Genomic DNA, 26,713 nt, shown 5'->3' on the forward strand with positions numbered 1-26,713 from the left:
ACACATTGTAACTCCAAGTATATCACACCCGTGTGAAATCAACCTGGGGTGATAATTTTGATTTACATTGATAATTTTATGTTATTTTGTTCTCAACACACTCTACTATATATTGAATAACGATTTTAAACTGCAATATTTCATTAATTGAGATCTAAGATGTGTTGTTTAAGTGTTCCCTTTATTTCTTTGAGCAGTGTATATAAATAATTTTTTGCATCTTGCCTTATTGCTTGTTTTATTGTTTATGTATTTGACTGCCACAGACTCATTTACTCAAGATGTCTCCTTTGACACTCCAACGAGGTGACGTCCTCCAGGAGGGCCATGGAGCACAGATCTTACGTCTTTACTTCAGGTTTGGTTTTTATTTTGTACTTATTTTCATTTCCAAACAACTTAACATTGTTTAACCTTGATCCCATCCCTGGTTTGTGCCATGTGCTTCACTGGGTGAGTCGGCCATCTTGTAGACCAGGCCATGTGGCTGCAGGTGTTTGTTTCAACCAAGAGCACTTTTGACTGAGTCAAGTCTGGTGTACTGCTGCTTGGTTGGAACGAAGACCTGCAGCCACATGGCCTGGTCTACAAGATGGCCGACTCACCCAGTGAAGCACATGGCACAAACCAGGGATTGGATCAAGGTTAAACAATGTGAAGTTGTTTGTAAATGAAAATAAGTAACCTGAAGTAAGATCTGTGCTCCATGGCCCTCCTGGAGGACATCACCTCGTTGGAGTGTCAAATTAGAGACAGCTTGAGTAAATTAGTCTGTGACGGTATAACAAACAATAAGGCAAGATGCAATAAATTGTTTACATAAAAAATACAAAACTTTAAAACACATGTATTGTTGACTATAGCTTTAGTATGTACAGTTACAAAGGCCATACAACCTATACTAATGAGGTGAATCCCACCTATACACACACACTAATGAGGTGAACCACAGAACAAGCTACATCACAAAGGTTTTATATATGAAAGATATTTTTATTTTGTACTTATTTTAATTTACAACAACTTTACATTGTTTAACCTTGATCCCATCCCTGGGTTGTGCCATGTGCTTCACTGGGTAAGTCGGCCATCTTGTAGACCAGGCCATGTTCCAACTAAGCAGCAGTACACCAGACTTGACTCAGTCAAAGTGCTCTTGGTTGAAACAAACACCTGCAGCCACGTGGCCTGGTCTACAAGATGGCCGACTCACCCAGTGAAGCACATGGCACAAACCAGGGATGGATCTAGGCTGACAAACATTTCCACACGATTAACATTGAGTCTTCAATGTCTTCTTTGAACAGGTGGTGAAGTTCTTCTGGACTCAAGGTGGACAGCAGCTCCTGAAAGAGAGAACATGGACAAGCAGTGTTAGACAGGACTACCTGCAGCTCATGCTGAATGTGTCCTTTGTCTTTCAGACTGAACAAGATGGAGGCAACTGTGTGACTATGCGTCTTGTGGAAGTAAGTAAAGATGCTGTGTGTATTCAACAGTATGCCGTGAGTGTTTCTTACCAAGTAGAGGTGGCAGTAGAAGCACATGGTAGCCAGTCAGCTCAGGGTTGAAAACCTGCAAAAGAGACAAAGATGAGTGAAACAAACACTATCAAATGAATAAAAACCTTAAGTGTAAGATGCCTGGTCTTTGAGCAAAGTCGCATTCCCTGACGCTTCCGCTGACGCTCCAGTGCAGAATGACTATTTGTAGGACACTGCTCCTCTGGTTGATGCAGTTGATCGTCAGGACGGGAGTGCAGACACCTGTGCTCGGCCAATGGAGAAGCAGCTCCGCCTTCCTGGAGGACGTCTTCTCTTCAGCTCAACATTCAATCTGTGTCACAGTACGAGTCAGTAACATGTCTGGTCTCAGATCCACCGCTGGTGTAGTGGATCTCCTCCTGGCTTTGGACTCAAGAGATCGCTGGTTGCGCCGGCGTCAGTGCGGTTACTGCGAATCACGCGATATTTGGACGGACCAGGAAGAGGAGCTTCGAGAAGCTTCCGCTACAAACAAGCTTAAAATATAGACTTATTTAATTTTTTTCGGGACAATTACGCAATTTGGGGCTTCAGCACAAGACGGACATTACATACGAGCATCATGGAGGTATTTGGATGTTTTTTTGTGTGTGTTTTTTTACGAAGAGCTCTGGTGTCCCTTTGCAACCGTTGCATTGAAATGCACTGCTACGCCAAGACCCCCTGTAACTAAGAGAAGGGACGGTGGACTCTGACAATTCTTCCAGCCCTTAGTCAACATGAGGGTGAGTAGATAATGAGCGAAATATCATTCTAGGGTGAACTATCCCTATAAGTTTCTTTGTATGTGCTGCTTTGACAATGTCAAATACACTATGACCAATGTCTCTGTCACACCAATTAATGGTACAGTGGGTTGCGCAGCCGCTTGGGGCACAGCAGACCACGGGTTCGATCCCCGGGGGGGATAGTGAGAGAAGAAGAAGGCTGCTTAAAGAGATGCATGAGAAGTGAGTAAATAAGTGGGATTTTATTGACTTTATTACTTAAAAATACAATAATACTTAATAATAGTTCTTACTTTAGTTTTTTTTATTTACCTACACTACTTTTAGTTACTTATTATTACTTTTATTTTATTCCTTACTTTTAGTTCCTATTTTATGACCTATCTACCCACATTCATTCAGACGGACGAACAACACAACACAGAGACGAACGAGACACATAAGTCGGGTTGGGACCAGTCGGGTCCGGTTGGGTCGGGACCGGTCGGATCCAGTCAGGTCAGTCGGTAACGCCCTTGTCCGGCCTTCTTGTGACCCACCGTCATGGTGGGGGGGAGGGGACCGCTCCCACTGGGGCTTGAACCCGTGGCCTTCGCTACCCAAAGCGGTAACGCAACACACTCAACCACCGAGCCCGAGACAATCCACTGGTCATAGTGTATTTGTCATCGTCAGAGCAGCTACAAAGAAACTTAAAGCAGAAGTGAGTGATATATTTGTGTTAAAGCAGATATCAGCTTCACGGCCGTTTCGGCTAATGCTGCGTTCAAGGCAGGCTTTTGAAACCGTAAGTTACAGCTTCAAGTCACAACTACGACTTGGTAGCGTTCCAGGTAACCCGTAGCTCGTGTTTTTACCATCCTGTTGTCTGTGAAAGTTCCCTATAACGGCCACTCGTAACTTCCGACCCGTGAACTCGTACCAGATCGAACTGGTATGACTTCACAGGAAGGAAAAACACAAAGTACGAGTTTCTTTGAACGCACCATGAGTTAGCAGCCCCCGCCCTTGTCAGGCATCAATTGGTCCTCGTGCTACGTCACCACATTCACGCGCATCCCTTGGCTGCACACACAGCCCTTCATGCCGTTCTCTCTCCTCATTGGATAACACTTGTATCCCACAAGGAAAATTTTCTCCTCGGGTTACAGCAGAGCAGAGTGACGGAGAGACTCGTGTTTAGGCTGAAATACTTCATGTAAGTGATTGCTGACGGAAAATAGGACTATTTAGGACTTATATTAACAAAAACATTCCACTGATATCTGCTTTAATATAAGTCTTAAATAGTTCTATCTTCCGACAGCAATCACTTACATAGAGTGTTTGGACTGAAACACGGGTCTCTCAGTCCCTCTGCTCTGCTCTGAGCCGAGGAGAAAACATTTATCGTATCCTACAGTTTTTATCCAATGAGGAGAGAGAACGGCATGCAGGGCTGTGTGTGCAGCCAAGGGACGCCGTGAATGTGGTGACGTAGCGACGAGGACTTTATGGTGCGTTCAAGGAAACTCGTATTTTTCCGACCGTGAAGTGGTACCAGTTCGATCTGGTACGAGTTCACCGGTCGGAAGTTACGAGTGGCCGTTATAGTGACTTTCACCGGTAAAACAGGTCGGAAAAACACGAGTGGGTTGCCTGAAACGCTACAAAGTCGTAAGTTGTGACTTGAAGCTGTAATTTACGATTTCAAAAGCCTACCTGGAACGCAGCATTAGCGAAAACGACCGGATCACTCACTTCTGCTTTAAGGAGAAAATCTCTCTCTGTCCCCCCTGGGGATCGGACCCGTGTTCTGCTGCACCCAAAGCGGCAGCGCAACCCACTCAACCATTAATCAGTGTGACAAAGACATTGGTCATAGTGTATTTGACATAGTCAAAGCAGCACATACAAAGAAACTTGAGGAGAAAACCAAGAAGCCAACACCAGGGGCCTCATTTATCAAAGAGGGTGTAAAACTGCTACTAAATATTTGCGTACGGCGAAAAGACGAAAATGGCGTACACCCTAAATATTTACACCTTTTTCAGATCAATCAAACTGTGCGTACTCACAACTCTCCGCAATAAATCACACAGGACTCAAGAATGGTGCACACGTGAACACACCTCTTACTCCACCCCCGGAACGCCTATATACAACTATATATGGTCAGCACGTGCATATTTAATTAGCCATGTGCGCTCTGTGGCGCAGCAACTTTTGTGACAACAAAGTGACAACGGAGACAACCGGCGGAGGACGAGGGAAAGAAGCGGAACTTCTCCGCTTCTCCGAAAGCAGATACACGGGCAATAAATCAGTCAGAAAAATGATCTTGCATTTTAATAAGCTACAATAAAAACAAAAACCTCCCAAATCTCAACAAAAGGGAGCAGAAAGAAGAAGAATCTTATGTAATCTGCCCGTTTATCCCAGAAAATCTTTTTTTTTTTTTTTTTTCTTTTTACCTAGATGTTAAAACAATGTAGGAAGCAGGACGATAGTTACCATTACTTTGCACGCCTTCCCACTACACAGTTACAGCTCTACAGCTCTACTGGACTCGGTTTAGGTCATTTTCCATTACAGCTGAGTCCTTCACAGTTCCTCCTCAGGGCCGCGTTGTCTCACTCTTTATTCTCTCCTCTCGTCAGCTCCAAACACACGTGCACCTCGTTAACTCAGGTGACAGAATAATAACAGTCTAGGCTGCAGATCAGTTTGCGCTGCTGCCGGTGTGTTTTTAAACTTGGATGGTTTGATCCTTGTCGGACGTCACACATAGCCTAATCAAAAAATAAAAATCCACAATGCGCTCTGTTTATCAATTAACATAAAGCCTAGTGTTATTATAGAGCGGGTTGGATTGCCAGCATCAACGGTCCACCACTACCACAATTACTTTAAAAAATCCTACTGTGCTCTTCTAAATGTACTCCGCTCCTCTCTCCCTCTCACACTGCAGTTCTCTGACTCAGCAACGGTGTCATCAATTCCTCCTGTTCCTCAAAAAAGGCGTACGCCAGGGTCAAAATGGGTGTAAATGTCCGCACTTTTCCCCGTCAGGTTTTGGCTTGATAGATCCCAAATTTGGCGGAGAAAAGTGCGTACGCACAAAACGGGGGGAAAATGGCGTAAAAAAAGGTGTATCCACAATGATAAATGAGGCCCCAGGACTTGAACCCACAATCTCTTGAGTCCAAAGCCAGTACTAGATCCACTACACCAGCAGTGGATCTGAGATGAGATGTGTTGGAACATGTACTAACTCGTACGGCTGCACAACAACATACATAACAAAAGCTGTGCGTGGCTTTGAACAAGCAACGTTTGTGTTTACAGGTAAGTAGTCGATTCACTGCCCTAACCACTGGATGTGGTTCCTGATGTGTTGGAACTTGTGTAGTGACTCGTACGGCTGCACAACACCATATACAAACCAAAAGCAGCACATAGACTCAAACCCACGATCTCCACGTTCAATAACATGAGTAAACCCACTGCGCCACCAGACCACCAACAGTTCCAGGTGTGAACATGTGGACTTTGTACTGCAGAGTGATTGAATGTTGAGCTGAAGAGATGGAGTTCTCTCATGAAGATGAATAAGTGAATAATTCTGACAGTCTCCTTCATTGACATGTTTGGTTCGTCTTTGTTGATGAGATTGTTTTGGAGCAGGATGATGATGATGATAATGATGATGATGATGATGATGATGATGATGATGATGAAAACTGCGTGGTCTCGAACCAGCGACCACTGCGTTGACAGGCAGGGTGCATATCCATTGGACCACAAGCAGCTGATGGAGGAAAAAAAAAAAAAACTGGGAGTGCTGATCGTGAGAGGATCCTGGTGTTCAGGGACCGACAGACCCCTCAACCTTTTCCAGCATCATGAGAACAAATGATGCTGATCTATGCTGTTTGACTCTATAGCTAGCTTTTCCGGCTAGAGATCTAGAGATAGAGTAACACAATGAAAGACAGAAGAATTAAGAAATTAAACACCCTTTCTTGTAATTGGCGATTGGTATTTGTAGCTCGGGCTGTCCTGATGGGTTGTGTGTGTGTGTTTTTTTTTTAAACTTTATTAACACTTGTGTACATAACAATACTGTTGTGCCAGGGGAAGAGCAATATATAAAAGTATAAATATACAAAGAGTAAATAATTACCATTTATTTATATAAAAATACAAATAAATGCATTGATAAAAAGTAAACAGGCTCCAGAAGATCTTCACCATCTCTTCTGGTCATAATTTCTAGACTTTTTAGATCAGTGTCTAATGAGAAATGATTGATTTGATTAGATTGTAGATTTCGAGCCCAACAATGGCATTTACAACGCTGCCCTTTCATCTGTACCCAGGAGATTAAACAACTCCTCTAACGACTCTCAACGATCGTCGTTCACCAGGGTTTCACCTGACTGTTGTTCCCCAAGTGTCACATACTCTAAACCAGTAGCTATAGAGTCAAACAGCATAGATCAGCATGATGCTGATCTATGCTGTTTGACTCTATAGTTTGATACAGGTATGTGTGATATTATGAAGCCTTAATCTTGTTTGTCCCTAAGAGACACACAACAGTCCACCACAGAGCCCAGTTCACTGACAAAAGACAAGTGTAAAGTTTCCAGAGGTTTATTTGACATAAATGTAAATGTCAGTGTGAGAATTAGAATAAGAAAGTGTTTGTCAACTTTATTAATGTTTAAAATGTAAACTGCAGGTTTTCTGTGATTTAAAACTAACATAGTGTAATTCTATGCTTTGACCAGCAGATGGCGCCAAATCAGCAGCTGGAGCCAGGAGTGACCACCTCACTGTCACACAGACTCATTTACTCCAGATGTCTCCAGTTTGGTGCTTAACGAGGTGACGTCCTCCAGGAAGGCGGAGCTGCTTCCCCATTGGCCGAGCACAGGTGTCTGCACTCTGGTCCTGATGAGCAGCCGCAGCAAACAGAGGAGCAGTGTCCTACAAATAGTCATTCAGTTCGCTGGTGCACCAGCTAGAAGATGCGACTTACCCAATGTGACTTTGAGATGGAGCCATGGAGCACAACGCCTTATGTCTTTAACTTCAGGTTTGGTTTTTATTTTGTACTTTTATTTCATTTTCAAACAACTTTACATTGTGTTTAACCTTGATCCATTTCTGGTTTGTGTTGGTAATGGAGTCTGCCATGTGCTTGACTGGGTAAGTCAGCTATCTTGTAGACAAGGCCACACTGCAAAAACTCATATCTTACCAAGAATATGTCTTTTTTTCTAGTCAAAATGTAATTTCTAGTCAAAACTAATCCCAGTTTTTGCAGTGCATGTGGCTGCAGGTGTTTGCTCCAACAGCCAAGAGTACTCTGATCGACTCAGTTATTGAGCTGATCAGTCGGAGTACTCTTGGCTGTTGGAACAAACACCTGCAGCCACATGGCCTGGTCTACAAAATGGCTGACTCACCAAGTGAAGCACATGGTAGACTCCACTGCCAACACAAACCAGAGATGGATCAAGGTTGACAAACATTGAGTCTTCAATGTCTTCTTTGAACCAGGTGGTGAAGTTCTTCTGGACTCGGTGGTGGACAGCAGCTCCTGAAACGACATGGACAAGCAGAGTCCTCTACCTCATGTTGAATGTGTCCTTTGTCTTTCAGACTGAACAAGATGGAGGTAACTGTGACTATGTGTGTTGTGAAGTAAATAAAGATTTCTCTGTGTATGCCTTGAGTGTTTCTTACCAAGTAGAGGTGGCAGCAGTACAAGCACATGGCAGCTGGAGCCAGTCAGCTCAGGGTTCAACACCTACACAGGAGACAAAGATTAGAGTCAAACAAACACACTATCCAATGAATAAAACCTGAAGTAAAAGAGGTATTGAATAAAGTGAGCAAACTCACTTACCCTTGATGATCGTTAGTTGATCGTCACGGGAGTGCAGACACCTGTGCTCGGCCAATGGAGAAGCAGGAGGACGTCACCTTGTTGAGCATCAAATTGGAGACACCTGGAGTAAATGAGTCAGTGTAGATATGTTCAAGAAATACATGAGCAATAAGGTAAAGATACATGCATACCTATACATACTACACACAACATAAACACATGTATTGTTGACCATAGCTTTAGTATTTACAGTTACAATTAGCTGGTCATATATAAACCTACTGAATACACACATGGCTACACATCAATGAGGTCCCAAAGGGAACCCCAGAAAAACAAACTAGCATTAATGACAAATAAAGAAATGCTCTTACTGCTGTGCAGACAGTCAGTCAGCTCCTCCTGCTTCATCTTCAGTGTGATGTTCACAAACACCTCTGACTCTCCACCTGGGACAACACATACACAAAAAACATTTAGTCACACTCATCCTGACATTTAGAAATGTTTGAGCTGCAACACTTCAGCTACAAATCACACTTACATTGTGTTTTCTCCAGAAACATTGAGGTGGCTCACTCCTGGCTCCAGCTGCTGGTTTGGCGCCATCTGCTGGTCAAAGTATAGAATTACACCTGGTTAGTTTTAAATGACAGAAAACCTGCAGTTTACATTGAAAACATTAATAAAGTTGACAAACACTTTCTTATTATAATTCTCACACTGACACTATGCAGATAAAAAATATTAAACACTGTTAGCTGGATTAGTTAGTATTGATGCAACTATAAAGAATTTTACATGAAGGGGCTGTAGTTTTTACTCTTTTACTACAAAGTGAAATAAACTGTAATCATATGATCTAGCTCTGTGGCCACTAAGACAAAGGTACAAAGTAAACAATCCAGCCTGTCTGCATGAACACACTAACATACATCTCCACATACTGTTAGAGCACAAAGTCTGGTCTGGTCCTCACCTCTCCTCTTTTCCCTGCAGCTCCGTCCAGGTCCTGAAGACTCCATCGGATCCGCTTGTCCTCACGGGGACTGTCTGTGTCAGAAGAGACAGAGATGATGAACATGGAGGCTGCTGCTGCGTCTCTGTCTGTCTTCATTTACTCTCCTGCTTCTTTTCTACATTTATGTCAAATAAACATCTGGAAACTTCAGTCAGTGAACTGGGCTCTGTGGTGGACTGTTGTGTGTCTCTTAGGGACAAACAAGACTAAGGCTTCATAATATCATCACACATACCTGTATCAAATATATATACGTGTACATACATACATGAATGGATATTCAGACCTGTGTTTTGTTTCCATACATGAAGTTAAATGACAGACTTCTGAGGACATTTCAACATGTTTCTAATCAAATCAATCATTTCTCATTAGACACTAAAAGTCTAGAAATTAAATCTTATTCCTGACATGAAAACACTCAATGTTAGTTTTAGTATCACAAACACACTTCCTGTTTCACCTGCTAGTAGGCCTACCAGTTAGCTGTTAGCTGCTGCTGTCTCTGTTACAATGGACACATGGAGCGGATACATCATCATCACGTCTCTGCAGCTTCAACAGCTTCTTCATAAACTTTGCTCGTCAGTTTAGTGAAAGTTTTATCGCACTTACAGAGACTTGGAGCAAAGTTCTCGTAGACTCAGGTGATCTTCAGGTTGTCTGGTGACGTCATACACCTGAGACAGGAAGTGAAGCGGAAGCTGCTGCAGCTTTGACAGCGACACCTGGAGGTGAAGAGGAGGAGAAGGAGTTGATCAGACCTGAACCATGGATCTCAACAGAACAGCAGAAACAGATGTATAAGCTACATACATTCATATACTGTACAAACACAGTTGGTCATATACAAACCTACATCACCACAGACAGACAGGTACATACCTACACATGGCTCCCACCTTTGAAAATATGGTCTCAAAACAAATCTCACCTGTTCAGTTCATCCACCTCAGCATTAACTAAGCACAACACGTTCTCCCTCAGGAGCAAGGAACCACGGGAAGAGATGTAAGAGAGAAAACCTGAAGTTCAAGGGGCAGCGTAACAACAAAGTGTTGACTGAACCTGTGTGTAAGTCTGAACATGCAGACAAAACCAAAGCCACAAGTGTTGCAAAACAAACTATCCTCGAACCAAGTGTGTTGTTCATTATTATTTTGTCTTTGTTGATTTGTGGTGGGGGAGCAGAAACTAGCACAGCACATACACAGAAACACACAAAGGATGCAATGCAATGCTCTGAAGAATAGAAATACATTCTTTGTTTTTCGCACATTTTACTGTAATAGCAAAAAAAAAAAATAAAATAAAATAAAATTCAGCCATTCCGTTACATAAACAGACACAAAAAAAGTACATTGTAACAAAGCAAGAAAAATAAATCACGGTTTCAGATCAAATATTTCATTTTCCTCGTTTTCCTCATTTGCATCAGCAGTGTCTCTGGCACCATCTGCTGGCGCTCCATGGGAGGCCACCTCGAACACGTCCCACCTCCGGGGCAGGACGCCCTTGTGAAACAGCAGCGAGGCCACGTGCGAGAACAACGGGATGCACGCCAGCGAAGACAGCATGCACGCCGTCCTGTAGGGGAAGCGCTGAGTGTAAACGCCGTCCTTTAAAACGCAACCTGGGAAACAGAGGACCACGGGGAGGCCTAATAAAGAGTCGCCACACAGTACTCTCATCACCACGGCGACGAGGAGGCCCACGACAGCTCCGTAGCCGTTGGAAACCTTGATGAAGAGGATGCAGATGACTTGGGGGAGTAAAAGCGTGTAAGACAGGTCTGCGCCAAGCATCCAAAAGAGCAGCACGCTGCCCTTCAGGTAGGTGATGGATGTTCCCACAAGCCCTCCAACCACGATGGAGACACGGATCACCCACTGCAGTTCTTTATCCGATGCCTGAACAGAAGAGCACATGAAACCTCAGTGAATATTTACACATGTAGAAATAACCGTCAGTGGATTAAAGCCACTTCCACGCTGTTTTATTATTTTTCTTCCTGGGTCGGGGAAGGAAGGACAAAGGGAGAGATGGGAGGAAAGAAGGAAGGGAAAAAGGAAGTATAAGATGAACAGATTGGGTCAAAAAGGAAGGAAGAAGTAAGGACGAAGGGAAGGAAGGAAGGAAGGATTGTGGAACGAAGGAAGGAAAAAGGACGGAAAGAAATAAGGAGGAAGGTAACAGATTGGGTCAATTAGATCAAAAGAGGAAGGAAGAAGAAGTAAGGACAAAGGGAACGAAGGAAGGAAGGGAAAAAGGAAGGAAAGAAAAATGGAGGGAAGGAACAGATTAGGTCAAGAAAGGAAGCAGAAGGATGGACGAAGGAAGGAAGAAAAGAAGGAAGGATGGAGGAAGGAAACAGAGCAGGAGGGTTAATTTATAGGACAGCTGTAGAGAGACAGGAAATGGGGAAGACATGCAGCAAAGGGCCACGGATGGAATCGACTCCCCCAGACCGACCCCTGTTTGTTTTTACCTGGCTCCTGATGGTCTGGTAGATGTTGGTGGTGAAGATGGTGGTCGCAGATAAAAGATAGGAGTCAGTGGACGACATCACGGCAGCAGCAATGGCTCCGATGCCGACGGCGAAAACCGGGGTCGGGGTAAAATGCTGGAGGGTGATGGGCAACACCATGGCAGACATCCCTCGATCGTAAGGAGAGGGAGAGCCGTACGAGGTAGAGTTCCAGTCTGAGAAAGACATTAGCCACAACAAAAATAATAAAAAAATTTAAAGGGATAGTTCAACATTTTGGCAAATTGCCCATTGCCATAATCCCTATAGTCATAGCAGTAGGTTCGTTACCTTTAATTGTCGGTGCAAGCTATTTTTAGAACGGCGGAGCAGAGCCGTGAGCTGCTCAGAGCTACGCTACGGAGGCTCATGGGATTTCTTGGTTTCCCTCATCAAACTCATCAAATACACAATCCAACAACTCCACAACGCTCTGGTGGACAAGTTGTGACCTGCACATTCACCACACTATGAGATAATAACACAACGTTACCAGACAGAGTTGTTTTAGAGGGAAATTCAGAGACTGCTTGATGAAAAACTGTCCCTGAAGGCAACGTGCATCAGCAGTTTTGCATGAATTTCCCTCTAAAACAACTCTGTCTGGTAACGTTGTGTTATTATCTCATAGCGTGGTGTATGTGCAGGTCACAACTTGTCCACCAGAGCGTTGTGGAGTTGTTGGATTGTGTATTTGAAACTGAGAAATCCCATGAGCCTCCGTAGCGTAGCTCTGAGCAGCTCACGGCTCTGCTCCGCCGTTCTAAAAACAGCTTGCACCGACAATTAAAGGTAACAAACCTACTGCTAAGACTATAGGGATTATGGCAATGGGCCAATTAACATCAACACAACTGACTGATCACCTGTCGAAGCCGCCACAGCTCCGATCAGCGTCGGTGGGATTCCGAGGATGATGACGGCTCCGGCTGCGATGAAGCAGATGGTTCTGGCGGTGGAGGTGGAGCTGGACGACAGCGTCCTCTGATGGAAGTCCTGACCAGCCATGGCTCCCGCTGACTGTCAAACAAGGCAATGGGAACCAACTGAAACTGCATTTTATCCTCTTTTTTTTTTTAAATCAAAGTACCCTGTTCTTCTAAACAACATCTGGAACAACACATTCTTTCTATTACATTACTCTACTACACCTACTAGTAACTTCTTTGCCTTTCCTACGCAAGTATGAAAAGTATGGAAAAATATGGAATTTGATTTTACAGGCCTACTTTTACAGGTCTGTGGAAAAGTATGGAAAATGGAAACTATTACATGGAAATATGTGTATCTGGGTTTTGTCTGATCTGAAGTTATTTGGGTTAATTATTTTGTATGCGCTCTTGTACCGACCTACAGTCTCCTGGAAATTATTTGGTGACATAATGGCACACACTGCAAAAACTCAAAATCCAACCAAGAATACTTGTCTTATTTCTAGTCAAAATGTCATTTCTAGTCAAAACAAATCTACTTATACTTAAAATTAGACTCATCACGTTGAAAAAGCAGCTTGTTTTTAGACACTTTTTACTTCTTTCAAGCAGATTTTCACTTGAAATAATCTGATAATGGGGCAAGTTTTTCTTTCTTATTACAAGCACAAAAACTTGCTTTCACTGGGAGATTTTTCTACTTATTTCAAGTGAAAATGATCTAAAAACAAGTTGATTTTTAGGTGATGAGTCTTATTTTAAGTGGAAAGAGATTATTTTTGACCAGAAATGAGACATTTTGACGAGAAATAAGACAAATATTCTTGGAAAGATTTTGAGTTTTTGCAGTGCACAAATTCAGAACAATGAAAACAAAAGATTAATTGCATAATACATGATACACATCTAATTACTCAAATGTCACAAATTATTTTATATTTTTTACAGAGAAGTCTGGTAATTAAAGTCTGGAAAAAGTGTAACCCTGTGTTTAGGTGTGTTTATCATCTTACCATCACCAGGAAATTGTCAATCCACCTCCCGACATCGTCAGACTCCAGGCGGCCGAGCCAAGAGGGTTGGTGTGTGTGGTTGTCTGCCGTCACGGCGATGGCAGTGTGGGCGTGGCTCGTCAGAACAAAGGGAACACACAGCCACTGTGCAAAGAGGGAATCATCAAGACAAAGACAATTACATCTCAACTGCGTCTTTTTTTTTCTTTTTTCTGTGCAAATTGAGTCGTAGGCAACTGGACTTGTATTTGTCTGGGAAGACGTTTCGCCTCTTATCCAAGGGGCTTCATCAGTTCGTACGCAGCAAGTCTCACTAGTCCAACTAGCTAGACAAAGACAGTGGAAGCCCCTTGGATAAGAGGTGAAACGTCTTCCCAGACAAATACAAGTCCAGTTGCCTACGACTCAATTTGCACAGAAAAGAACGATGACCTGGACGAATGAGAATATCCATAGACATCTCAACTGCGTCATCTCTTCAGTTTCAACTCACCAAGCTTAAGAGCACCAGTGAAATCTGGATGACGTCAGTGTAAGCGACTGAGTACAGACCCCCCAGGACGGTGTAGGTGATGGCCACCGCGGCCGAGATCCACACACACACACTGAAGGGCAGATCCAGAACGACACTAATGGATGCTCCTGCAGCAGAGGAAACAAACAGCTCAAAATATACAGAAAAAGTATGATGAAATAAAAAAAGTGAGTGTGTGAACGACGTGTAGCCTACCTAAGGAAATCATTAACGGGGGGATCCAGACTATTTCTGCCATGATGGGAACAATGGAGAGAACCGCAGTCAGTTTTCTTCCATACTTCCTCTGAAAGGGATCCATCATACTGATGTACTTGCTCTCCCTCATCGGTTTTGCAAAAAACAGTCCACCTTTCAAGAGATGAAAGAGAAAGGGAGGGGGGTCAAAGGTCAAAGGTCAAAGGTGTGACCTCCCTTCTTGCAAAGGATGCAATCATTTTCTAACATTTAATAAAATAAAAAAAAGTAACAAACTTTGAAATTCTGAATAAACATGACATTCTTGAGGCAATGAATAGATTGGATCAAATCCTCCATAATAGAGCTCTGCTGAATACAGAGGTGTTAAACAGGCATGGCAGATGAGTTTAATATGGAATTAAATGTTGCATTTTAAACTGTATTGTATGTGTATGTATTGAGTTAGGGTTAGAAACACATTTTTAAAACTGGAAATCTCTTAGAGCTTGAGGCTGTCCAAAAAAAGCTTAAACAGGAGATCAGAAGGGCTAAACTGCGCTACAAACAGAAAGTTGAAAATAAACTAAGTAACAACAATCTGGGCTCTGCCTCAAGTTAATGACGAGGCAAACTAATGAAACCAGGAAAAAAAAGGTGGCTTTAGTGGGCTTCTCCTCAGATCAAGTCCTGGCAAATGAGCTAAATAAATGTTATTGCAAATTTGAGTTGCATGATTTTAGTAAAGAAAGAGCCACCTTAAAAGAAACTCTGTCTGACTTCAGTGACTCAATGTGTGCTTTTAATGTCCACACTGTTAGAAACTCCTTTAAATGTGCGCCTTGAGGGCTCTAGCACTCCTGCCAGACTATTGTTTGTTGATTTCTCATCAGCCTTCAATACTATCCAGCCTCAACTGTGGATAATAGTATTGCTGGCTGGAGACTTGATTTCCTTACGTGTAGGACTCAAAAAGTGAGAGTAAATGGGAAATTGTCTGACAAACGTTCACTGTCCTGCTGAACAGGGATGAATTCTCTCATGGTCCAGTGGTTGATTATTTTATGCACTGGTGTCAGGACTCGTTTTTAGAAATGAATGCCTTTAAGAAGAAGGATAACAACCTTCTCCTGTTAACACTGTAATTCATGGTAAAAACATTCAATCTATGGATTCCTATAAGTACTTCTAGGTACCAGTCTTGACAAGAAACTGACTGTTTCATTATATAAGAAGAGCCAGCAGCGTCGTTCTGTCACAGGAAGATGGCAAAATTCCAGGTTGACAGGAACCTGTTGGAACATGTTTTACTGTTCCTATGTTGAGTCACTATTTCTTTTTTCTGTTGGCTTCAATCCCTTAATATCAAAAACAAAAATCTACTGTCCAGAGCGTTCAACGTCTGCTGTAAAATAACTGGCACGGACCAAGAAACCCTGCAGGATATGTACAACAAAGAGTTGTACAATAGAGCACTATCCATCCTGTCTGACAGCTCCCATCCACTATACCAACAATCTGAGCTTCTTCCTTCTGGTTCCCTTTTCAGGCTTCCACCAATCAAAACCAACAGATATTAAAAAAAAAAAAATCCTTTATCCCATCTGCTGTCTCCCTCCTCAACTCTAAGAGGAGGAGGTAGCGCATCGCACAGCGCACTTTAAACTTTAATCTAATAGCACTTTGGCCATCTTGGTCCAGTTACAGCTCAGTGTCTTTAATCTTAATTATTTATTGTCAACATCTGTGATCTGTCTATTGTTTATGTTTATTTCAGTGTTTTGTGTTTGTATGTTGTTTTTTGCATGTGAACACTTGTCATTTCTTCCTGCAACAACCTCCAATTGTGTGTAACATCGAACCCGTGTCTGATACAGATCAAAACAAACATCCCATTTTACACTTGCACCTACCAATGATGAAGGAAATTGATATTTGTACAGGAATGAGAGCCCAGATGAGTCCTTGAGTGGGGTCATAGACCGACTCTGCGATGCCGATGACGAAGCCACCTCCAACGAATGTGGCTGAAGCAGGAATAAAAACACATAGATACATAATTAGAAAAACAATTATAACAAACAACTCTTTGCACAGTTTTCTACAGTTTATATATTATGCATATTTTATTTGGTATAGTTTTTTTCCCCTATTTATTCTATTCCTAGTATTTTATCTCAACATATTGATGTACATAATTGTATATGGATGTATATAGTGTATTTATTTTACTCTATTATTCTATTCAATTCTATTCTGTTACTGGATACTTGAATTTCCTTTGGGATGAATAGAGGATCTCTAAGGCTTTAAGTTAACCATGGACCATGGGACTACAGATGGAAATTAGCTCTGGAGCTACATCTGGCACAGTTACAAGTTATTTTTTGTATGTTCATGAATACGCAGAGTCCCCATTAAAAATAAACACACAAATGAAATGAAAGCTCACCTGTCATCGTGAAGACCCCCACCACCAAGCTGACACTCCGGTTTCCCAACAAAGAGGCTTCAATTCTTCCACTTTGTGTATTTCTCTCCATCCTCTTGGATTTCAGAGATGCCCAGATCCCAGTTCCTATCACGAGCACGTAGAAGATCAGCATCATGATCAGACCTGGTATGTTTACAGCCATCGCAGCTGATTGATTGTTGCAGTTTTAAAACGCAGAAATTAACTGGTCAGCTTTGGGAGCTCTGGATCCTGGAGGCGCATTCACATGTGATTTCAGATGTTTGCCTCCTAAAAGTTGGGCTACGACATGCCATTCCCACCATGTGACTTCATTCGGCCTATCAAATTTAAAGCTGTAGTGCGTAACTTCTATCGCCCCCTAGAGGGTTTCTGCCCACCGCTACCGTCTGTCACTCCTCTATAAACAATAGATACATTTACAAAAACAATTGGCATAGTACAGTGCAATGCTAAATAAACATAGGCTACAGACAAGCATTAGAAATAGCTTAGTACAGAAGATTCAAGTTTGCTTGTAAGAAGAAGAAAAAAGAGAGAAGAAAAGATAGGAGGAGAGAGAGAGAGAAAAAAAGAACTAATTCATGAAGTTTCATAGCATTCTTTGTTTCCATACATTTTAAAGAAGAGAACTGGTGACACAGCTCCTTATGAAAGACATAGATTCGGGGCCTTGTCTTCATAACTTTGTTTTTGTGTATAAAGAATTTGGCAAGGATAATTATTGTGTTGATTCCGAGGTCATTTGAAGGTTCCTAAAATATCCTCATTCTTTACACCAGAGAAATTGGCAAATCTGGAAGACAACCAGTCATTCAGATCCTCCCAAAAAACATGAACATACCTGCAATCATAGAACAAGTGTTCTGTGGTTTCAACTTCATCATCACAAAATGGACAGTTGTTGCATTCAAAACCAAAACGACAGTGTAAACATTCAGCAGAGGGGTATATTTCACTGAGGATTTCAAAATGTACTTCCTTCACTTTTGGTGCAATGGGCTCTATGCACAGCTCCACTTCCTGAACTGAAGGCTGCTCTTTTATTTCCTGTCTTACATTATTGGACAAACTGATTAATCCAGGTGTGTCTGAGTAGTCACAATGGCCAGACACACCTGGATTCATCAGTTTGGCCAATAAGTTTGGCCTTAAGTTCAGGAAGTAGTGGACGTGCATAGAGCCCAATGTTCTCTGCTTCCTTTTTTGAGAAAAAGTTTAAAATTGAGTTTCTGTTTGTTGAAAATGGATACAATTCATTGATAAAGGTTTATACTGTACCACTTTGGCGTAAGCTGTTTGACATCACAATTACAGTTCGAGGAATTGCCTTGACCACATTATTGTATTGTTTTCTGTCATCAATATCAAATTTAATGCTGAAATCTGCAAAGGGTAGAATATTTCCAGTGTTATCTAACTTCTGAACCTCCCTTCTCTTTGTCAGGTGTATTGGGAAAATACACTGTTGGAGGTTTTCCCTTATATGGTCTGTACTCTATTTTAACTTTTCTCTGTACATTCTATGTAAAGCTGTTACAAGGGTTCAAGTCTATGTCGGGAACGCCCACTTGCAAGTGAATAAACTGGCAAGAAGCTCATCTTGTTTGCGAGTACTCAGTGTTAGAAAGTTCCCACTACACAGGTAAAACCGAGTGGAATGTGTTATGCTGCGTTCCAGGCAGGCTTTTGAACCCGTTTTACGACTTTGTAGCCTTCCAGGCAACCCGTAACTCTTGTTTTTTTCGACCTGTTACCTGTGAAAGTGCCGTCAAACTAATATCAGATCGAATTGGTACAATTTCACAGGTCGGAAAAACACGAGTTTCGGGTTGCCTGGAACGCACCATTACTTCCTGTGCGCCAGCGCGGGAATGTCGCCCAAGACACCAAATACAAAAAGAACAAATACTGAAAAATACAGTGAGGTGTTAGAGGAGCCAAACAGCTTAATCATCTCCTCTTGTAGTGGCTTGGGTGAAACTTTAAATTTTCAACAGAACTCAGTTATTCGCGTCACTGCCCCCCACCCCTTCCTCTGCCCCCCCCCCCCCCCTCCTCTCCACTGCCCCCACCCCTTCCTCTGCTCCTCCCCCCTCCTCCTCTTCTCCACTGTCCCCCCCACCCCCACCCCCACATTCCTACATCTATGTATGTATAAAGTTTCACACACAGCAATAAAACAGTTCAATCACCACCTCATTAACTTTAACTGTTCAATAACAAACAGGTGTCACATTCAGTTGTGTCAGCTTTAGCTTTATTTCCACGTCGACACAGAACAGTGAATCTACTTTGGTGTCTTGTTGCATAACAATAGTAAAAACAGTAAGAAAAAATAAAGTAAGTCTAAACTTATTGTGGTGTTTAAGAGAAAAGCACAACAAATGTTAAAGTAAGGTTAAATTGGGTGTCAGGTTAGACAGCGCCCCGCTGTTCAAGGTGTTGCACACTATGTCCCTTAGAGGGCGCCAGAAGTATGTAGAAAAGAGTGTCACGGGGTTTCCTCCTCAGTCAGGTGGTTGCACGCTAATAAAGGGCTGCTGCCTGCTAGCACTCCTGGTTGTCGCTTTTCACCTCCTTTCCCACGCAGTCTGACGACACGACACTTATCACCTGAGGGAAACGGACACAATCACAGTAACGTGGTTCTTGCTCTAAGTGAGGGGAGATCAGATCTCTGTCTGTCTGATGACTGATTGGAAGTCGTCAATAGTTCTTGACCGGTTTCGTTTCACAGTGGACAGAGTGTCAGCGACGACTTGTCCCGGATCCTGAACGCAGCGTGGACGGGTTCAGTGAAGGTGGTGCTGATGGTGTGGAGGTGGATCTGTGTGTCGGAGCCGACGCTGTAGAAGGACAGAGTGCCAGCGGGCCAGTCCAGGTACACCCCCACTCTGTTGGACCAGGAAGCCGGAGGATGGACCGACGTCCCGCTGTTCTTGTGACAAATGATGAAACCGTCGGTGGAACAGTCCAGAACCCAGGACTGACGGTTCCCTCCGAGCCTGGACTCAGCCCCGTCCCCTTTCCTCCGGATCCCTCTGTAGGTCACGCCCACGTCGACCCAGCCGTCCCACTCCACCTCCCAGTAACAGCAGCCGGTCAGACCGGCGGAGCACAGGATCTGACCCCAGTGGTCGAATCTGTCTGGATGATCCGGACGGGGCTGCTCCTCCTCCACCGCCACCATCTGCCTGTTGTCGTCAGACAGTTTGAGTTTTGGTAGCGCCGTGTTCGAGTCCAGCGTCAGTTCACAGAAATCTGATGGAGAGAACACGACAGAAAACTCCTGGTTGATGATGTAAATAAAAAGTAGTTGGAGAGTTGTTTTCTTCATTCGTAGTTAAAAACACACTTACACTTCCTCAGACCTGGTCTCATCCTGCAGCCTCCACTGTTTTCCACTCTGGAAGAAAGAACATTTCCTTGTTATACTGTAGATTGGTAACACTTTACAATTAGAGTAGTTACTGAGGAACTAATGAGGAACGGACGAGGAACTAATGAGGTGTTGCTCCTCATTAGTTCCTCAGTAACTACTCTAATTTTGTCTACCTTTGTAAAGTGTAAGTGCAAATCCACCTACATCTCACTAAAACCTGAGATCTCACTTCAAGGATCATAAAAAACAGTGGGTTTCAGCTCAAATATTTGGCAGCAGCCTCTCCATACCTGAGAGTCTCCAGTTTCCAGTCTGGATCCTCCACTCTGGCCGACAGCAGCTTCACTCCTGAGGCTCCTGGATGGTTGTAGCTCAGGTCCAGCTCTTTCAGATGGGAGGGGTTGGAGCTCAGAGCTGAGGCCAGAGAAGCACAGCCTTCCTCTGTGACAAGACATCCTGACAACCTTCAATCAAAACATGCACAAGATACATATCAGATCAGCTTCACAGCCTAGACTTAGACCAGCAGGATCCACACAGATACAGTATTGATTGATTGTTAATTGTTCAGGAAACCGAATCACGTTTAGGCTTGACTACTTGTCTTTCGTGAAGATCTTTCCTGTGTTTCGCTGAATGAGTTAGATCCTCACCTGAGGGTCTCCAGTCCACAGTGTGGACTCTTCAGTCCACCAGACAGGACCCTGACTCCTGAGTCCTGCAGGTCGTTATTACTCAGGTCCAGGTGTCTGAGACTAGAGGACTGGGAGCTGAGGACTGTGGACAGAGCTTCACAGCTTTTCTCTGAGAGGTTACAGCCACTCAGTCTGGAGAAACATCAACAAACAAGAACATGATGACACTTTTCCACTCGGACCAAACTACAGAGGCAAGGAAAAGTATGTGAACCCTTTGGATTTTCCTAGTTTTCTGCATCAATTGCTTTGCTTTCCATTGCGGGCAGATCGGATACATTAGATGGCCAATCAATGCAGAAAACTAAGAAATTCCAAAGGGTTTACATACTTTTTCTTGCCACTGTATCTTAAAATGACTGAACTCTCTCTTCACTTACAGAACTTTGTTGGAGGCTTTGACCACAGGCAACAGTCTCAGAAGAGCTTTCTCTGAAGCAGAGTATTTCTTCAGGTCAAACACGTCCAGATCTTCCTCAGATGACAGTAAGATGTAGACCAGAGCCGCCCATTGACCAGGAGACAGTTTGTCTGTGGAGAGACGTCCTGAACTCAGGGACAGTTGGATCTGCTCCACTAGAGAACGATCATTCAGTTCGTTCAGACAGTGGAACAGGTTGATGCTTTTCTCTGCAGAAGGAGTTTGACCAATCTTCTCCCTGATGTGTTGGACTGTTTCCTCATTGGCCTGTGAGGTACTTCCTTTGTGCGCAAACTGGAGCTGAAGAAGACGCTGATTGGTCTTCAGTGAAAGACCCAGGAGGAAGCGGAGGACCAAGTCCAAGTGCCCATTTGGACTCTGTAAGGCTGTGTCTACAGCGCTCTGGTAGAAACAGGTCAGTTCACATTTGTCTTGAAATAGTTTAGACCAAAAAGAGGTTGATCTCTTTCTCATCAGGTTAAGTCCAGAGTTGATGAAGGTCAGATGGACATGAAGAGCAGCCAGAAACTCCTGAACACTCAGATGGACGAAGCAGAACATCTTGTCCTGGTACAGGCCGCTCTCCTCTTTAAAGATCTGTGTGAACACTCCTGAGTACATTGAGGCTGCTCTGATATCGATGCCACACTCTGTCAGGTCTGATTCATAGAAGATCAGGTTTCCTTTCTGCAGCTGCTCAAAAGCCAGTTTTCCTAGAGTCTCAATCATCTTCCTGCTCTCTGGACTCCAGTGTGGATCTGTCTCAGCTCCTCCATCGTACTTGACTTTCTTTAGCTTTAGATGAACCACCAGGAAGTGGATGTACATCTCAGTCAGGGTCTTGGGCAGCTCTCCTCCCTCTCTGGTCTTCAACAGCTCCTCCAGAACTGTAGCAGTGATCCAGCAGAAGACTGGGATGTGGCACATGATGTGAAGGCTTCGTGAGGTCTTGATGTGGGAGATGATCTTCTTGGCCTGCTCCTCATCTCTGGACCTCTTCTTGAAGTACTCTTCCTTCTGTGGGTCAGTGAACCCTCTGACCTCTGTCACCATGCCAACACATTCAGGAGGGATCTGATTGGCTGCTGCAGGTCGTGTGGTTATCCAGAGGCGAGCAGAGGGAAGCAGTTTCCCCCTGATGAGGTTGGTCAGCAGCACGTCCACTGAGGTGGACTCTGTCACATCAGTCAGGATCTCAGTGTTGTGGAAGTCCAGAGGAAGTCGACACTCGTCCAGACCGTCAAAGATGAAGACCACCTGGAACTGATCAAACCTGCAGATTCCTGCTTCTTTGGTTTCAGAGAATAAGTGATGAACAAGTTCCACCAAGCTGAACTTCTTCTCCTTCAGTACATTCAGCTCTCTGAAGGTGAAGGGAAATGTGAAGTGTATGTTCTGGTTGGTTTTCTCTTCAGCCCAGTCCAGAGTGAACTTCTGTGTTAAGACTGTTTTCCCAATGCCAGCCACTCCCTTTGTCACCACTGTTCTGATTGGTTCATCTCTTCCAGGTGGGACTTTAAAGATGTCTTCTTGTCTGATGGTTGTTTCCAATCCAGCTTGTTTCCTGGACGCTGTCTCAATCCATCTGACCTCATGTTCATCATTGACCTCTCCAGTCCCTCCCCCTGTGATGTAGAGATCTGTGTAGATCTGGTTCAGAGGAGTTGGTTTTCCTGCTTTAGAGATCCCCTCAAACACACACCGGAACTTCTTAGCCAGGTTGGACTTGTGTTTTTCCTGGCACATGCCAGCAGAACCTCCTGAAGGAGCAAACAAGGATTCAGACCAACGAGTAGATCTCACAGCTGTAATATCTTAAACATGTTCTGAACTCAGCACATTATGGTCAAATGTGAAGATCCTCTTACTGCTCTGCAGACGGTCGGCCAGTTCCTCCTGCTTCATCCTCCTCAGGAAGCTCACTGCGATCTTCAGAAAAGATCTTCTGCTCCTCATCTGCTCTTCATCCTCACCATCAGCCACCTCCTCACCCTCCCTCTTCCTCGTCTTGTCATCTGGACGAGTGTTCAAAACCCTCCGAAACCCCTTAAGCTCATTTTTCACAAACGTATTAATGCTGTCCTCAAAAAGCTATAAAGACAAAAGTGCGATTTAGACATTAACACTGAAGAAGAAGACGACACTGAAATGAATGTTTGTTTTTCATTTCATGCATAGCTGGCGTTCAAAGTCCAAATGCTGACCTGTAATGTGGAGTCCAGATCGGTTTCATTCAACTGATCTGAGTCCGACACCTCGTCCACACTGGAGGAAGAACAAAACAACACTATGTGACTAAAAAGACAGTTTAAAACCATGTTTATGCTCCATTGACTGTAACAGGGAGATGATTGACACAGCGAGCTGGTTTCTTGTAGCTGCCTCTCACCTGATCACATAAAGTCATAAAGATGAAGAGATAAAGATTATGATTTTCTTGTGACAGTAATCAGTGAGATAGAGCTTACTTCTGCTCCTCTTTGAAGTTCACTATGTCTTGTTTTGACAGGTCGCTCTTCATGGACACACCGCTGGGCTCAGGTCTGTCATGGTGGGTCCTGGTGGATGGACAGTTACTTTAAGATGTAAAAACAACAACATGCTTCACTGCAAAAAAATAGTCAACACTTTGCAGAAACTTTTGCAGAAGTTTCTTCACCAAACAGAAAAGCACAATGAGTTGTGCAGATGGAGTTATTTACTAACAGCTGTTTGTTTCATTTACTTCTCTGTCCGACTGGAACAATGTCCGTCTTTGAGGTTCACAATGTCTTGTTTTGACCGGTCACTCTTCATGGACACACAGCTGGGATCAGGTCCATCATGGTGGATCCTGGTGGATGGACAATTACACACACATGCAGGTTTGAAAACAACAACAAACAAACAAATAAAATTTGCTAAATGCTACACATTAGATTGGAGTTGTGTTTGATCAGTGTTGCACATGCTTCACTGCAAATTATTAAACACTTTGCAGAAACTTAGTTTCTTAAATCATGCATTCACCAAACAGAAAAGCACAATGAGTTGTGCAGATTAAGTTACTGTTTGTTTCACTATAATGTCACGTACTTCTGTGTCCGGCTGGAACAATGTCCATCTTTTAAGTTCACTATGTCTTGTTTTGACCGGTCACTCTTCATGGACACACAGCTGGGATCAGGTCCATCATGGTGGGTCCTGGTGGATGGACGGTTACACATTCGTTGGTTTATACCAAGTCTAAGGTGTGGACATGATAAAATGTTAAATTTAACTAATGCACTGCATGGTGTGTACTTTGTAGCATAAATATCTAATATTGATAAGATTATATTGGATTTTCGAAGAATTTAAAAATATTTGCCAGTGCAAAATGTTCCAAATGAATGTTTTTGCAGAGCAGGTTTGGGTTATCCACCGGTGTATTAGTGAAACCGTCACTAGAGGGTGACAGCGCTTCCCTGGCACAATGTTCAGGCTCTGTGTCCATAAAGCTTTTTATATCAGACTTTGTTTTTATGTCTTCAGTTAAGTAGAAGGAACATAAGGTCAAAGATCTGTGATAAGGTCTCGTCTACAGAGATACATGGATAATATGTTGTTTTTGTAAAGAGACGGTCCAAAGTACAAGTATCAGCGCCACAGCCTGATAATAAAATAAAAGTAATAGGAATAAAAATTGTAATAAGTATGGATTACCTGTCCATGTTGTATTTAATCTGCAGCCGCCCTGATGTGGGACTAGACAGAGAAAAGATAGTCAATTAAAGTAATGGTATATCGGATAAAAACACAGATTTGGCTTCAAAATCGAAACTTTGCTCTTTTTTTTATGTAATTATTCTATGTTTTTATTCTATTTCAGTGCCTCTAATGAGCTTTCATGTTTACATCTTCTCACGTGAAGCACTCTTGCATGTCATTTCTTTCTTTATAGCATGAAAATCTAGATTTATCCTTCTATTATTACTTATAGCAGCTGTAACGATGACTGTACTTACTGTGGTCAGTGGGAGACAAGTGTTCCTCATCTGTCTTCTTCTTTACACATCTGCCGAAGTAAAAGCCCGTCGACTGAGTGAGATGTGTCGAACACTGCTGCCTCCGCTCTGTCACCTTTGTCCTTGGTTTATTCAGGTTTTATGATTATAAAACCTGAATAAACCGAGGACAAAGGTCAACGATCAGGCAGATTTATATGTGCACAGTGAACAAAAGCCCAGCATCAATAAACATGAAATGTTTAAGTATAATAATAAACTATCCAGATTGAATGGGGACTTGTATCCATTTTGAAATTAACAAGAAATTAGTCTACATTACATCCTCATAATATCAATTATATCACACATATCAGTTATCAATAGGTGCTACTTTTTTTTGCATTGATCTTGACATGTAAATATTGATATAAAGCAAAGTGAATTTTTATTTATGGATATAAAATCAGGATTTTAACAGTGACTGCTGCTGTTCTGTTGTCCTGTGTTATGAAATTGGCTAAATTAAGATTATTATTATTTATTTATTTATTTTATTTTATTTTTTAACTCGGCCTGTGTTGGAATCCAACATGGCGTCTTTGTCTTCCCTTTGAAGCTGCTCAGACACATCAGAGGTTTTTCAAGCTGGAAACAAAACCAGGAGCGGTGCAGCATTTTATTTTTGACAGAACAGTTTTATAATAGTTTATTATCTGAATTAATCCAGAGCAGCTCTCAGTCTTTGATACATTCAGAAGTTACTGATTATAGAGAGATGTCTGTTTCTTTCAGTCAGTTTTTACACCTCATATTCATCCTTTATTTTGTTTTTTTCTTCTTTTTGTTAACATGACGACAATAAAAAAAAGGAGGCGACAGAAGTGAAGTGCTCCTCTTTAATTTGAATGACAAATCAAGGTGGACGCCTCACTGACGTGCTGACACAAGAATGCAGCTGTTGAGTTTATTAATTACAGTGTCATCGTCTCCTCTGCACCGACAGCAGCAGCTGACTGCTCCTCACATCATGTAAGTAGATTTATCTTCTGTTGTTAGAAATGTTTTCATGGAGGACGACGACAGTATTTTAATTCAGTGTCGCTATTCGTCTCTTAAATTCTTTATAATGATTTTATTTCATTTTATCATGTACGGCATATCTTATTGGTCAATCTTAGTAACCTATCTATTTATTCATTCTATTTATTGATGCTTGATTCCACTGTATTCCTCTGCATTTTATTTATTTATTCTACTTTATACTTTATCTATTAAAGTTGTCTGTTGTTTTTGTTTTTTTGTGCTGTTAAATTATGGGAAATTAAACAGAAAGGATTGTTTTTATGGTTGAAAAAGTTTTAAACTGCTTAGGCTACAACTTGGAAATATAAAAAATACAAAAAAATAACACAA

At 42.6% G+C, this 26,713-nt stretch overlaps 2 protein-coding genes and 1 long non-coding RNA gene across 6 annotated transcripts; all 3 read right to left on the reverse strand.

Moving 5' to 3' along the window:
* Window positions 1-1,256: 1,256 nt before the first annotated feature.
* Window positions 1,257-9,852, reverse strand: LOC310996235. Of its 4 annotated transcripts, none has more exons than XR_014595889.1 (6): window positions 9,790-9,852; window positions 9,133-9,206; window positions 8,698-8,762; window positions 8,528-8,602; window positions 8,009-8,072; window positions 1,257-1,346 (listed from the first exon to the last, which is right to left on the reverse strand). It is a non-coding gene; the product is annotated as an uncharacterized lncRNA (long non-coding RNA). The 4 variants fall into 4 exon arrangements; XR_014595890.1 differs by having other exon boundaries at window positions 8,698-8,744; window positions 9,790-9,840; XR_014595891.1 differs by having other exon boundaries at window positions 8,698-8,765; window positions 9,790-9,839.
* A 707-nt stretch (window positions 9,853-10,559) lies between these two features.
* On the reverse strand, window positions 10,560-16,994 carry LOC310997717 (high affinity choline transporter 1-like; the record flags this gene model as incomplete). The annotated part of the gene is made up of 8 exons (XM_083987507.1): window positions 10,560-11,084; window positions 11,663-11,877; window positions 12,568-12,721; window positions 13,647-13,790; window positions 14,140-14,288; window positions 14,377-14,532; window positions 16,272-16,385; window positions 16,811-16,994. 8 exons carry the CDS (start codon window positions 16,992-16,994, stop codon window positions 10,560-10,562), a joined length of 1,641 nt encoding a protein of 546 aa, XP_083843633.1.
* A 2,366-nt stretch (window positions 16,995-19,360) lies between these two features.
* On the reverse strand, window positions 19,361-25,035 carry LOC310997728 (NLR family CARD domain-containing protein 3-like). Its single transcript, XM_083987518.1, has 11 exons — window positions 25,017-25,035; window positions 24,408-24,515; window positions 24,058-24,165; window positions 23,801-23,890; window positions 23,537-23,597; window positions 23,201-23,423; window positions 21,292-23,092; window positions 20,870-21,043; window positions 20,507-20,680; window positions 20,194-20,240; window positions 19,361-20,095 (listed from the first exon to the last, which is right to left on the reverse strand). The coding sequence occupies exons 1-11, from the start codon at window positions 25,022-25,024 to the stop codon at window positions 19,566-19,568; spliced, it is 3,324 nt and encodes a 1,107-aa protein (XP_083843644.1). The 5' UTR covers window positions 25,025-25,035; the 3' UTR covers window positions 19,361-19,565.
* Between the last annotated feature and the right edge of the window lie 1,678 nt (window positions 25,036-26,713).

Source organism: Trachurus trachurus (assembly GCF_905171665.1).
Source record: "Trachurus trachurus genome assembly, chromosome: 2".
In the NCBI taxonomy this organism is placed as follows: Eukaryota; Metazoa; Chordata; class Actinopteri; order Carangiformes; family Carangidae; genus Trachurus; species Trachurus trachurus.

Bases quoted from the DNA above. Each gene is read 5' to 3' on its own strand.
- LOC310997728 (XM_083987518.1), bottom strand. The intron at 23,093-23,200 runs GTAAGAGGATCT...TTGCTCCTTCAG, and splicing joins GGCCGACCGTCTGCAGAGCA to GAGGTTCTGCTGGCATGTGC. The intron at 21,044-21,291 runs GTAAGTGAAGAG...ATGTTTCTCCAG, and splicing joins AAAGCCTCCAACAAAGTTCT to ACTGAGTGGCTGTAACCTCT.